At 41.4% G+C, this 14,414-nt stretch overlaps 1 protein-coding gene across 1 annotated transcript in view; it reads right to left on the bottom strand.

Annotated features, from left to right (window-relative positions):
* The window catches only part of LOC123725163 (neuronal acetylcholine receptor subunit alpha-7), a 45,567-nt gene extending 32,040 nt beyond the window's left edge, over window positions 1–13,527 (bottom strand). The window contains exons 1-2 of the mRNA XM_045689549.2: window positions 13,168–13,527; window positions 331–470 (exon numbers count right to left, since the gene is read on the bottom strand). Coding sequence (XP_045545505.1) covers window positions 331–470; window positions 13,168–13,225 — 198 coding nt within the window. The 5' untranslated portion in view covers window positions 13,226–13,527. The remainder of the gene's footprint in view (window positions 1–330; window positions 471–13,167) is intronic.
* Window positions 13,528–14,414: the final 887 nt, after the last annotated feature.

Below are 14,414 nucleotides of genomic sequence, written 5' to 3' on the forward strand. Positions count from 1 at the left end.
GTCAGTTTGTATCATCAGAGAGAGATAGATGAACATGGCATTTTGTATCATCAGAGAGAGATAGATCAACATGTCAGTTTGTATCATCAGAGAGAGATAGATCAACATGTCAGTTTGTATCATCAGAGAATAAAGTAATACAACAACCCAGTGTTTCTCAATCCATTCCTGAAGGACCTCAGAGGTGAACATTTTTGTTCCAGCCCAGGGCTAACACATCTGATAATACAAAACAACTAATCACCCTTGATTTGAGTTGAATCAGGGCTGTTAGTGTTGGGCTAGCGCAAAAATCTCAGCTCTGTTAACTTGCGTACCACAGTAACTCACCACGTCCATGATCTGCATCAAACTAAAGCTGAAGTTGACGGTGAGGGAGTGGGTGTCATTGAACACTGGCCTTTCTAGTGGGTTGTAGTTGGCCATAAGATCCTTGTACAGCCTCCGCTGGGGCTCCCCTTGGAGGGACACTGCCAGGGGAAAAACCACAACAGATGTAGACATTTGAGCCTCTGTTTTAAAATGTGCTTGGTCTTCTCTGAAGATTGATAGACTTTGCGTAGATGTGTATGTAGTCCCTGTTGTACAGTCGAAAATAACATGTCTTGTTAACCGCAGTGTGGTAAAAAATGGTCATGCTTTTTTACTAATTCCTTTCACTATCTCTGTCACATATATGACCCAAAGCAAAATAAGATAATGCTGTAAACTAGAGCAACAAAATGATATAATGCTATAAACTAGAGCAGCAAAATGATATAATGCTATAAACTAGAGCAGCAAAATAAGATAATACTGTAAACTAGAGCAACAAAATGATATAATGCTATAAACTAGAGCAGCAAAATGATATAATGCTATAAACTAGAGCAGCAAAATAAGATAATACTGTAAACTAGAGCAACAAAATGATATAATGCTATAAACTAGAGCATGCAGAATTCTATCTGAAAAAAATATCTGAAGACATACACATTTTGGCTACACCTAAATTAAAGTCCAAATTCAAGTCTCCAATTTAAAGCACTTCAAACCCAAGAACTGAGCCCAGAAACGAGCCCTCTGTCAGCTGGTGTTGGACCAAACCAACCAAACTGACACCAGCACTGCTTCAAAAGAAAGAATTCAAATAAACAAATATGCATTTGCTTGAGGGACACTGAATAATAACATCTGCATAGTAAACAGTAACTTACTTATTATTAGTATTATTGTTATTACTATTATTATTATTGTTGTGATTATTATTCCAAATAGTAGTGGTATGGGTAGTAGGGGTGATGGTAATGATAGCAGTTTAATGATGGTGGTGGTAGTAGTAGTAATGATGATGGTGGTAGTAGTAATGATGATGGTAGTTGTAGTATTGATGTAATGGTGGTGGTAGTAGTAGTAATGATGATGGTAGTTGTAGTATTGATGTAATGGTGGTGGTAGTAGTAATGATGATGGTAGTTGTAGTATTGATGTAATGGTGGTGGTAGTAGTAGTAGTAATGATGATGGTAGTTGTAGTATTGATGTAATGGTGGTGGTAGTTGTAGTAGTAATGATGATGGTAGTTGTAGTATTGATGTAATGGTAGTAGTAGTAGTAGTAATGATGATGGTAGTTGTAGTATTGATGTAATGGTGGTAGTAGTAGTAGTAATGATGATGGTAGTTGTAGTATTGATGTAATGGTGGTGGTAGTTGTAGTAGTAATGATGATGGTAGTTGTAGTATTGATGTAATGGTAGTAGTAGTAGTAATGAGGGTGGTCATTGTAGTATTGATGTAAAGGTGGTGGTGGTAGTAATGATGGTAGTTGTAGTATTGATGTAATGGTGGTGGTAGTAGTAGTAGTAATGATGATGGTAGTTGTAGTATTGATGTAAGGTGGTGGTAGTAGTAGTAGTAACGATGATGGTAGTTGTAGTATTGATGTAATGGTGGTGGTAGTAGTAATGATGATGGTAGTTGTAGTATTGATGTAATGGTGGTGGTAGTAGTAATGATGATGGTAGTTGTAGTATTGATGTAATGGTGGTGGTAGTAGTAGTAGTAATGATGATGGCCGTTGTAGTATTGATGTAAAGGTGGTGGTAGTAGTAATGATGATGGTAGTTGTAGTATTGATGTAATGGTGGTGGTAGTAGTAATGATGATGGTCGTTGTAGTATTGATGTAAAGGTGGTAGTAGTAGTAGTAATGATGATGGTAGTTGTAGTATTGATGTAATGGTGGTGGTAGTTGTAGTAGTAATGATGATGGTAGTTGTAGTATTGATGTAATGGTAGTAGTAGTAGTAATGAGGGTGGTCATTGTAGTATTGATGTAAAGGTGGTGGTGGTAGTAATGATGGTAGTTGTAGTATTGATGTAATGGTGGTGGTAGTAGTAGTAGTAATGATGATGGTAGTTGTAGTATTGATGTAAGGTGGTGGTAGTAGTAGTAGTAACGATGATGGTAGTTGTAGTATTGATGTAATGGTGGTGGTAGTAGTAATGATGATGGTAGTTGTAGTATTGATGTAATGGTGGTGGTAGTAGTAATGATGATGGTAGTTGTAGTATTGATGTAATGGTGGTGGTAGTAGTAATGATGATGGTCGTTGTAGTATTGATGTAAAGGTGGTGGTGGTAGTAATGATGATGGTAGTTGTAGTATTGATGTAATGGTGGTGGTATTAGTAGTAATGATGATGGTAGTTGTAGTATTGATGTAATGGTAGTAGTAGTAGTAATGATGATGGTAGTTGTAGTATTGATGTAATGGTGGTGGTAGTAGTAATGATGATGGTAGTTGTAGTATTGATGTAATGGTGGTGGTAGTAGTAGTAGTAATGATGATGGTAGTTGTAGTATTGATGTAATGGTGGTGGTAGTAGTAATGATGATGGTCGTTGTAGTATTGATGTAAAGGTGGTGGTAGTAGTAATGATGATGGTAGTTGTAGTATTGATGTAAGGTGGTGGTAGTAGTAGTAGTAACGATGATGGTAGTTGTAGTATTGATGTAATGGTGGTGGTAGTAGTAATGATGATGGTAGTTGTAGTATTGATGTAATGGTGGTGGTAGTAGTAATGATGATGGTAGTTGTAGTATTGATGTAATGGTGGTGGTAGTAGTAATGATGATGGTCGTTGTAGTATTGATGTAAAGGTGGTGGTGGTAGTAATGATGATGGTAGTTGTAGTATTGATGTAATGGTGGTGGTATTAGTAGTAATGATGATGGTAGTTGTAGTATTGATGTAATGGTAGTAGTAGTAGTAATGATGATGGTAGTTGTAGTATTGATGTAATGGTGGTGGTAGTAGTAATGATGATGGTAGTTGTAGTATTGATGTAATGGTGGTGGTAGTAGTAGTAGTAATGATGATGGTAGTTGTAGTATTGATGTAATGGTGGTGGTAGTAGTAATGATGATGGTCGTTGTAGTATTGATTTAAAGGTGGTGGTAGTAGTAATGATGATGGTAGTTGTAGTATTGATGTAATGGTGGTGGTAGTAGTAATGATGATGGTAGTTGTAGTATTGATGTAATGGTGGTGGTAGTAGTAATGATGATGGTAGTTGTAGTATTGATGTAATGGTAGTAGTAGTAGTAGTAATGATGATGGTAGTTGTAGTATTGATGTAATGGTGGTGGTAGTAGTAATGATGATGGTAGTTGTAGTATTGATGTAATGGTGGTGGTAGTAGTAGTAATGATGATGGTAGTTGTAGTATTGATGTAATGGTGGTGGTAGTAGTAATGATGATGGTAGTTGTAGTATTGATGTAATGGTGGTGGTAGTAGTAGTAGTAGTAATGATGATGGTAGTTGTAGTATTGATGTAATGGTAGTGGTAGTTGTAGTAGTAATGATGATGGTAGTTGTAGTATTGATGTAATGGTAGTAGTAGTAGTAGTAATGATGATGGTAGTTGTAGTATTGATGTAATGGTGGTAGTAGTAGTAGTAATGATGATGGTAGTTGTAGTATTGATGTAATGGTGGTGGTAGTTGTAGTAGTAATGATGATGGTAGTTGTAGTATTGATGTAATGGTAGTAGTAGTAGTAATGAGGGTGGTCATTGTAGTATTGATGTAAAGGTGGTGGTGGTAGTAATGATGGTGGTTGTAGTATTGATGTAATGGTGGTGGTAGTAGTAGTAGTAATGATGATGGTAGTTGTAGTATTGATGTAAGGTGGTGGTAGTAGTAGTAGTAACGATGATGGTAGTTGTAGTATTGATGTAATGGTGGTGGTAGTAGTAATGATGATGGTAGTTGTAGTATTGATGTAATGGTGGTGGTAGTAGTAATGATGATGGTAGTTGTAGTATTGATGTAATGGTGGTGGTAGTAGTAGTAGTAATGATGATGGCCGTTGTAGTATTGATGTAAAGGTGGTGGTAGTAGTAATGATGATGGTAGTTGTAGTATTGATATAATGGTGGTGGTAGTAGTAATGATGATGGTCGTTGTAGTATTGATGTAAAGGTGGTGGTGGTAGTAATGATGATGGTAGTTGTAGTATTGATGTAATGGTGGTGGTATTAGTAGTAATGATGATGGTAGTTGTAGTATTGATGTAATGGTAGTAGTAGTAGTAATGATGATGGTAGTTGTAGTATTGATGTAATGGTGGTGGTAGTAGTAATGATGATGGTAGTTGTAGTATTGATGTAATGGTGGTGGTAGTAGTAGTAGTAATGATGATGGTAGTTGTAGTATTGATGTAATGGTGGTGGTAGTAGTAATGATGATGGTCGTTGTAGTATTGATGTAAAGGTGGTGGTAGTAGTAATGATGATGGTAGTTGTAGTATTGATGTAATGGTGGTGGTAGTAGTAATGATGATGGTAGTTGTAGTATTGATGTAATGGTAGTAGTAGTAGTAGTAGTAATGATGATGGTAGTTGTAGTATTGATGTAATGGTGGTGGTAGTAGTAATGATGATGGTCGTTGTAGTATTGATGTAAAGGTGGTGGTAGTAATAATGATGATGGTAGTTGTAGTATTGATGTAATGGTAGTAGTAGTAGTAATGATGATGGTCGTTGTAGTATTGATGTAAAGCTGGTGGTAGTAGTAATGATGATGGTAGTTGTAGTATTGATGTAATGGTGGTGGTAGTAGTAATGATGATGGTAGTTGTAGTATTGATGTAATGGTGGTGGTATTAGTAATGATGATGGTAGTTGTAGTATTGATGTAATGGTGGTGGTAGTAGTAATGATGATGGTAGTTGTAGTATTGATGTAATGGTGGTGGTAGTCGTAGTAGTAATGATGATGGTAGTTGTAGTATTGATGTAATGGCGATGGTAGTAGTAATGATGGTGGTGGTAGTCGTAGTAGTAATGATGATGGTAGTTGTAATATTGATATAATGGTGGTGGTAGTAGTAATGATGATGGTAGTTGTAGTATTGATGTAATGGTAGTAGTAGTAGTAATGATGATGGTAGTTGTAGTATTGATGTAATGGTGGTGGTAGTAGTAATGATGATGGTAGTTGTAGTATTGATGTAATGGTGGTGGTAGTAGTAATGATGATGGTAGTTGTAGTATTGATGTAATGGTGGTAGTAGTAGTAGTAATGATGATGGTAGTTGTAGTATTGATGTAATGGTGGTGGTAGTAGTAGTAATGATGATGGTAGTTGTAGTATTGATGTAATGTGGTGGTAGTAGTAATGATGATGGTAGTTGTAGTATTGATGTAATGGTGGTGGTAGTTGTAGTAATGATGATGGTAGTTGTAGTATTGATGTAATGGTGGTGGTATTAGTAATGATGATGGTAGTTGTAGTATTGATGTAATGGTGGTGGTAGTAGTAATGATGATGGTAGTTGTAGTATTGATGTAATGGTGGTGGTAGTAGTAATGATGATGGTAGTTGTAGCATTGATGTAATGGTGAGGATGACAGTTAGTTCTAAGTTAGTTCTAGTTTCATTTTCCATGTTTAGCCTTTTCCATGTATTATATCTATTCTACTATTGACTGTTACCATTTTATTGTTGTTACTTTTAGAATTGTTTTGTATTATTATTTACTACCATTTTATATTATTATTCTTTATTCTTTACTATTTTATTACAATGTATATTGTATACATTATTGCTTTGGCAATATTGACACAACGTTTTTCATAAAGCAGCTTGAATTTGAGAGAGAGAGAGCGAGAGAGAGAGAGAGAGAGAGCGCGAGAGAGAGCATGAGAGAGAGAGAGAGCATGAGAGAGAGAGAGAGCATGGAGAGAGAGAGAGAGAGAGAGAGAGAGAGAGAGAGAGAGAGAGAGAGAGAGAGAGAGAGAGAGAGAGAGAGAGACTATAAACCACCTGGTGGACAGCCGGTCCAGCTCATTTGGATGCTTGCTTATTGATCCAAGAGCCTCATCAAACGTTCTCCAGCTAGATTCAGCTAGAAGCATACTGACACCCTATAACTCTCAGCACCTCAGTAATCTCTGATGTGTCTTACTAAGCCCTTCTACAGTACCAGTCATTGGAATGCATGTCCATGGTGATGTTCAGTACAGAAAAAAAATGTTATGAAACTACCTAAAAATGTCCAGTGAGATCACAGATTTTTGTTAACTATTGCAAAACATTGTCACGGTGCGCTGCACTGAACAGAACCCAGGTGTTTTCTACCAGCTAAGCATGGACCATAACAACACAGTGTATTCAGTTCATTCAGAGTCCTCCCGCTTTAATTCTCTGAAAAGGTCTTACTCTATTTTAAGGCACTTTAGACGCCGGATGGCTACTTACTTTTCTAATAGCCAAAACCCAATTACCCAGAAACACCTCTGGGAAAGCACTTTACTCATTTGATTTGGTTGCTCGGAGAGCTCAAGGGTTCACTGTCTATTTTGAAATTGTTTCTAAGTTCTGTAAAAAAACATCTATGTCCCTCATCAGTTACCCAGGTCGCATACAGAGGCTCTCAGAACTGGAAGATCAGATAAAAGCTTGTTCTTTGTCTACGGTCTGATTCCCCTCTGGATCGCGGGCCCTCTTCATAATCACATTTCAGTGTTACCATCAGTGGGATAACATCACTGTGTTATTGTGTAAAGATGTATCAGTCATTCATCAGGGTACATTAGTAATATTACTGACGGTAATACAAAGTAGCTTTCTGATGTTTTCCAATACCAAGGGTGGCTAGGGAACAGAGGACGGAGACAAAGCATCTCCTGTACTTCTTGATTAAATCTAGGAGACCCACCAATGTCAGTTAGATAGATAAAGCAGAGAGCTGGCCAAGACTCTCTCTCTCTCCCCCCCTCTCTCCATCTCTACATCTCACTCTTAATCTCACGATCTCTCTCTCCCTCCGAGAATTCAATTAGGTATTGCAAATAGACTGGAGACTCCAGAGCGGAGGTCTTACTAAATGGAGTGCAGACAGTTACATTTTGTATTACTCTTTCCTTTCTTCTATTTTTGCTGCTGAACCTGTTGAGAGTTGAACCTGACGAGAGGTGAACCTGTTGAGAGTTGAACCTGACGAGAGTTGAACCTGACGAGAGGTGAACCTGACGAGAGTTGAACCTGACGAGAGGTGAACCTGACGAGGGTTGAACCTGACGAGAGGTGAACCTGACGAGAGGTGAACCTGACGAGAGGTGAACCTGTTGAGAGTTGAACCTGACGAGAGTTGAACCTGACGAGAGGTAAACCTGACGAGAGTTGAACCTGACGAGAGGTGAACCTGACGAGAGGTGAACCTGACGAGAGTTGAACCTGACGAGAGGTGAACCTGACGAGGGTTGAACCTGACGAGAGGTGAACCTGACGAGAGGTGAACCTGACGAGAGGTGAACCTGTGGAGAGTTGATCCTGACGAGAGGTGAACTTGACGAGAGGTGAACTTGACGAGAGGTGAACCTGACGAGAGGTGAACCTGACGAGAGGTGAACCTGACGAGAGGTGAACCTGACGAGAGGTGAACCTGATGAGATGTGGACCTGCAAGTAAGCATTTCATTGCACTGTGTACTCCATGTATACAATGCATTCGGAATGTATTCAGACCCCTTCCCTTTTTCCACATTTTGTTACGTTACAGCCGTATTCAGAAATGTATTAAATAATGTTTATCCCTCATCAATCTGCACACAATACCCGATAATGACAAATCAGGTTTTTAGACATTTTTGCAAAGGTATTAAAAATAAAAAACAGAAATACCTTATTTACGTAAGTATTCCGATCCTTTGCTATGAAACTGGAAATTAAGCTCAGGTTCAGCCTGTTTCCATTCATCATCCTTTATATGCTTTTTATAACTTGATTGGAGTCCACCTGTGGTAAATTCAATTGAATGGACATGATTTGGAAAGGCACACACCTGTCTATATAAGTCTATATAAGGTCCCACAGTTGACAGTGCATGTCAGAGCAAAAACCAAGCCATGAGGTTGAAGGAATTGTCTATAGAGCGCCGAGACAGGATCATGTCGAGGCACAGATCTGCAGCATTGAAGGTCTCCAAGAACACAGTGGCCACCATCATTCTTAAATGGAAGAAGTTTGGAACCACCAAGACTCTTCCTAGAGCTGGCCGCCCAGCCAAACTGAGCAATCGGGGGATAAGGGCCTTGAGAGAGAGGTGACTAAGTAGCCAATGGTTTGACAGAGCTCCAGAGTTCCTCTGTGGAGATGGGAGAACCTTCCAGAAGGACAACCATCTCTGCAGCACTACACCAATCATTTTACATTTTAGTCATTTAGCAGATGCTCTTATCCAGAGCAACTTACAGTAGTGAATGCATACATTTCATCCTTTTTTTTATTTCGTACTGGTCCCCCGTGGGAATCGAACCCACAACCCTGGCGTTGCAAACACCATGCTCTACCAACTGAGCCACATGGGACCAATCAGGCCTATATGGTAGAGTGGCCAGGAGGAAGCCACTCCTCAGTAAAAGGCACATTACAGCCCCCTTGGAGTTTGCCAAAAGGCACCTAAAAGACTCTCAGACCATGAGAAACAAGATTCTCTGGTCTGATGAAACCAAGATGGAATTCTTTGGCCTGAATGCCAAGCGTTATGTCTGGAGGAAACCTGGCACCGTCCCTACAGTGAAGCATGGTGGTGGCAGCATCATGCTGTGGGGTTGTTTTTCAGCGCCTCTGCACAAGTCTTTGAATGTCTTTGAGTGGCCCAGCTAGAGTCCGGACTTGAACCCGATCAAACATCTCTGGAGAGACCTAAAAAAAGCTGTGCAGCAATGCTCCCCATCCAACCTGACAGAGCTTGAGAGGATCTGCAGAGAAGAATGGAAGAAAATCCCCAAATACAGGTGTGCCAAGCTGACCCAAGAAGACTTGAGGCTGTAATTGCTGCCGAAGATGCTTGAACAAAGTACTGAGTAAAGGGTCTTAATACTTATGTAAATGTGATATTTAATTCTAAAAACCTGTTTTTGCTTTGTCATTATTGGGTATTGTGTGTAGATTCATGAGAAAAAAACTAACTATTTAATCAATTTTAGAATAAGGCTGTAACGTAACAAAATGTAGAAAAAGTCAAGGGGTCTGAATACTTTCCGAATGCACTGTATATATGACTGATGAACAAACATGACCAAGGAAAGACAGAGTATATATGCTTTCAGAGTAAGCACAGGCAGGAAGGGGAGTGGGTAATACTGTTACTCAGGATGTAATGTCATGACATCTTGTGACAGCTTTGTCTTAAACAAGAGCTACAAGCCACATGGGAGTGTGACCATCCATGACAATGCAGCACTCAATGGGAAACATCACCTTGGAAAGCAAATTAATATGATGCTTTGGCAATACTGATGTAATATTTGTCACAATGACCATTTCATTGACCTATGACCTATGACTTAAAATTGTCTTTGGTCTTAATCTCCTTATTATTATGTGTGATTATAAGTTGAGGTGTATACCATATCTAAGTTTAGGTGTATATCATATCTAAGTTGAGGTGTATACCATATCTAAGTTGAGGTGTATATCATATCTAAGTTGAGGTGTATACCATATCTAAGTTGAGGTGTATAACATATCTAAGTTGAGGTGTATAACACATCTGTCCAAACAAAGGTTGTTTCTCATAATTTTCTCACAATAGATTGTTGCTTAATTTATTTCTCACAGTCTTGAATATGCAGATCATGTCCACACCTTGTTTTATGGAGTGCATGCTTTCATCACAGTTCTAATGGGGAATAACTGTCACGGTTGTCGTCGGTGAATGAGGACCAAAACGAAACAGGTACGTGAATGCTCATCTTGATTTTTAATTATCTTCAAAAATGAACATACAAAATAACAAAACGAACAACTAACAAACAGTCTGGCAAAGCAAAGCTCAACACAGAACAATCACCCACCAAAATACAAGACAAACACACCCAACTAATATAGGACTTCCAATCAAAGGCAACACCAAACAGCTGCCTTCAATTGGAAGTCCAACCCCAATTAACTCAACATAGAACCAGACACACTAGACTAAACATAGAAATACCTAAACATAAACCAAAACCCGGAAATACTAAATCAAACACCCTTTTAACAAACACACCACCCTGAACCACATAAAACAAATACCCTCTGCCACGTCCTGACCAAACTACAATACTAATTAACCTTTATACTGGCCAGGACAGTACCCCCCCCTTAAAGGTGCTAACCCCGGAAGCACCTTAAAACGAAAAAAAAAACAAAAAACAACCCCAAACAACAAAACCAAAATTCCCCTCTACTAAAGGGAGGGAAGGGAGGGTGGCTGCCGTCAACGACGGCACAGTGCTACACCCCCCCTCCCCAACCCACCTATATCTGGAGGTGGCTCTGGTTCCGGCCGTTCCAGGCTGTCGGGCCACTCTGGCATCGCCGAGGGGCAGTCGGGCCAGTCTGGCAGTTCGGGACAGTCTGGGCAGTCTGGCAACTCGGGACAGTCTGGGCAGTCTGGCCACTCGGGACAGTCTGGCCACTCGGGACAGTCTGGCCACTCCGGCAGTTCAGCGCAGTCTGGCCACTCCGGCAGTTCAGCGCAGTCTGGCCACTCCGGCAGTTCAGCGCAGTCTGGCCACTCCGGCAGTTCAGCGCAGTCTGGCCACTCCGGCAGTTCAGCGCAGTCTGGCCTCTCTGGCGACTGTTGACTGGCGGGCAGCTCTGGCGACGACTGTTGACTGGCGGGCAGCTCTGGCGACGACTGTTGACTGGCGGGCAGCTCTGGCGACGACTGTTGACTGGCGGGCAGCTCTGGCGACGACTGTTGACTGGCGGGCAGCTCTGGCGACGACTGTTGACTGGCGGGCAGCTCTGGCGACGACTGTTGACTGGCGGGCAGCTCTGGCGACGACTGTTGACTGGCGGGCAGCTCTGGCGACGACTGTTGACTGGCGGGCAGCTCTGGCGACGACTGTTGACTGGCGGGCAGCTCTGGTGACTGTTGACTGGCATGGCTGGGTTGACGCACTTGTAGCCTGGTGCGTGGTGCTGGTACTGGGCTTACCAGATTATGTACACGCACCTCCAGGCTAGTGCAGGGAGCGGGAACAGGACGAGTCGGACTGGGTTGACGCACTTCCGGGTCCGCACGAGAGACAGGAGCTGGAAACCCAGGGCTATGGAGGCGCACAGTCGGTCTAGATCTTACCTCCTGCACAACCCGCCTTGGCTGGATGGAACTAGTAGCCCTGTACGAGCGGGGTGCTCGTACAGGGCAGACTGGGCTGTGCAGGGGCCTGATGGTAGCCGTGCGTAGAGCGGGAGTTGGGTAGCCTGGTCCTCAGAGGCGTACCGGCAACCAGATGCGCTGCGCAAGCATCCTCCTACCAGGCTGGATGCCCGCTCTAGCACGGCACCTGCGAGGGGCTGGAATAACGCGCACCAGACTGTGCGTGCGTATGGGTGAGATAGTGCGCTCCTCAGCGAAACATAGCGCTCTCCACCCCATACGCTCCTCCATATAACCACGGGTAGCTGGCTTCCGGCTCTTCTTACGCCTAGCCAAACTACCCGTGTGCCCCCCCAAATTTTTTTATTGGGGGTGCCTCTCGTGCTTCTCCCTCAGCGCGTCCATGGCCTCGTACCTACGCCTCTCTGCCTTGGCTGCCTCAATTTCCCACTGCGGGCGGCGACAATCCTCAGCCTGGTGCCAAGGTCCGGCCCCGTCCAGAACTTCCTCCCAGGTCCACTTCTCCCGCCAGTCCAACTCGAAGTCCCTCTGCTCCTTCTTCTGCTGCTTGGTCCATAGTTGGTGGGTGATTCTGTCACGGTTGTCGTCGGTGAATGAGGACCAAAACGCAGCAGGTACGTGAATGCTCATCTTGATTTTTAATTATCTTCAAAAAATGAACATACAAAATAACAAAACGAACAACTAACAAACAGTGTGGCAAAGCAAAGCTCAACACAGAACAATCACCCACCAAAATACAAGACAAACACACCCAACTAATATAGGACTTCCAATCAAAGGCAACACCAAACAGCTGCCTTCAATTGGAAGTCCAACCCCAATTAACGCAACATAGAACCAGACACACTAGACTAAACATAGAAATACCTAAACATAAACCAAAACCCGGAAATACTAAATCAAACACCCTTTTAACAAACACACCACCCTGAACCACATAAAACAAATACCCTCTGCCACGTCCTGACCAAACTACAATACTAATTAACCTTTATACTGGCCAGGACGTGACAATAACTAACTAGGCTTACCGGTTATAACTACATGTAAATGCAAGGCACGTAAGTCATTGTTCATTCTCTTTGTGCCTGCCAAAGCCATCTGCATAGTGATGTTGCTGATGTAAATACAGCATCTATTTATAATCTATTTACAAGCTGTCATATGATTTATTAATTTAAAACTTTTTATGTCAGATTTTGAGTAGCAGCCTGGATCAAGCCTGTTGAAGCAGTCCTGGGATTCAACATGTGAATAGACAGTAGTAATACATGGATAGATTAGGATCAGAGGTGCTAGGATACATGCATTGAAAACATGGAGTGATACAGTATGTTCAGCACAGTAACAGTCAAAATGTATCCCCTGCATGTATGTACATGTGCACAACTGACGTTGACCAACAACTTCATTTGAAAGCAGCACTGAACACCAATAACACATCTAATGAACATTTAGGATGCACATAATAATACAATTAAAATGCATGCATTACTTCTTACCCTTCAATAGGCAGGCAGTGACTGCAATGTAGAGGAGAGCATTCCATGGACCCATCATTGCGTTCAATACAAGTGTCCGGCATAGACCCGCTGAACTCCGGATGTATTTTTATTCATAAAAATATCAAACATCAATGATCCTCCTCCATAGTCTTCCTCACTGAAGTGTGAAGGCTGGAAGAGATGTGAGCGGGGGAGGCGGCAGCAGTGGGACTGGGACTTAGATAAAGCCGCCGCCACTCCTACTAAATATGTTTGACAAGAGAGGGGTCTGTCACATTGCGCTGCAGTGACAGACTTGCTGTTGCCTTTCGCAAAAGTGCAATAAAGTAAACCATTGTCACTATACCGGAGACATTGTGCCACCTGACTAGTTATACAATTTATGCGCGCAGCAATGTTGACGATAGCTACAGTGGCCGAACTTTACGCACAGCACTTTTTCTTGTCAAATGATGTCTACATGTTACTTCAAATAGGGAAATGTAAAAGTAAATGTTCAGGCTATTAAAACATGACATCTGAAGTGCTTCTGAATGTTTTCGGATTTCTTTCAGTAACGCAGTTGATTGGATTTTTCTCTGACACCATGCTGATGTGGAGGATAATCAGTGCCACTTTGAAAATGAAATGCTAAATTGGAATGTGAAAATGATAAACGTATTTATATTTTCATATTAGTGGTCATTATTTTTGCCACAATAAACTTAATAAAAAATTTAAACTGAAAATGGTTAATTGAAAAATGGAAAATGTAAAGTGAAATGTTTAATTAAAATGGTAAATGATACACAGAAAATGGCAAATGCAATGTGAAATGGAAAGTGCCTGTTTTCATTTTCCAACTGCCTAATTTAGCATTTTTAAAATTTGTTTAATGTATGCAAATTGCTTCCTGGAGGCATGAACCAGGACAGCATCACAACACCACCATGCACCACCGTACATCCTAGACATGTCGGGCTCTCTGCGCATTGATTTTAGACTAGTGTAATGACAGGGTTGGAACCTGCTGTTCTGTACACCAGAACAACACTTTAGCCTGCTAAGCCAAAAATATAAATGCAACATGCAACAATTTTACTGAGTTATAGTTCATATAAGGAAATTTAAACGAATTCATTAGGCCCTAATCTATGGATTTCACATGACTGGGCAGGGGCACAGCTATGGGTGGGCCTGGAAGGGCATAGGCCCACCCACTTGGGAGCCAAGCCCACCCACTTGGGAGCCAAGCCCACCCACTG

This window comes from Salmo salar, chromosome 11 (genome assembly GCF_965601325.2).
Source record: "Salmo salar chromosome 11, fSalSal1, whole genome shotgun sequence".
In the NCBI taxonomy this organism is placed as follows: domain Eukaryota; kingdom Metazoa; phylum Chordata; class Actinopteri; order Salmoniformes; family Salmonidae; genus Salmo; species Salmo salar.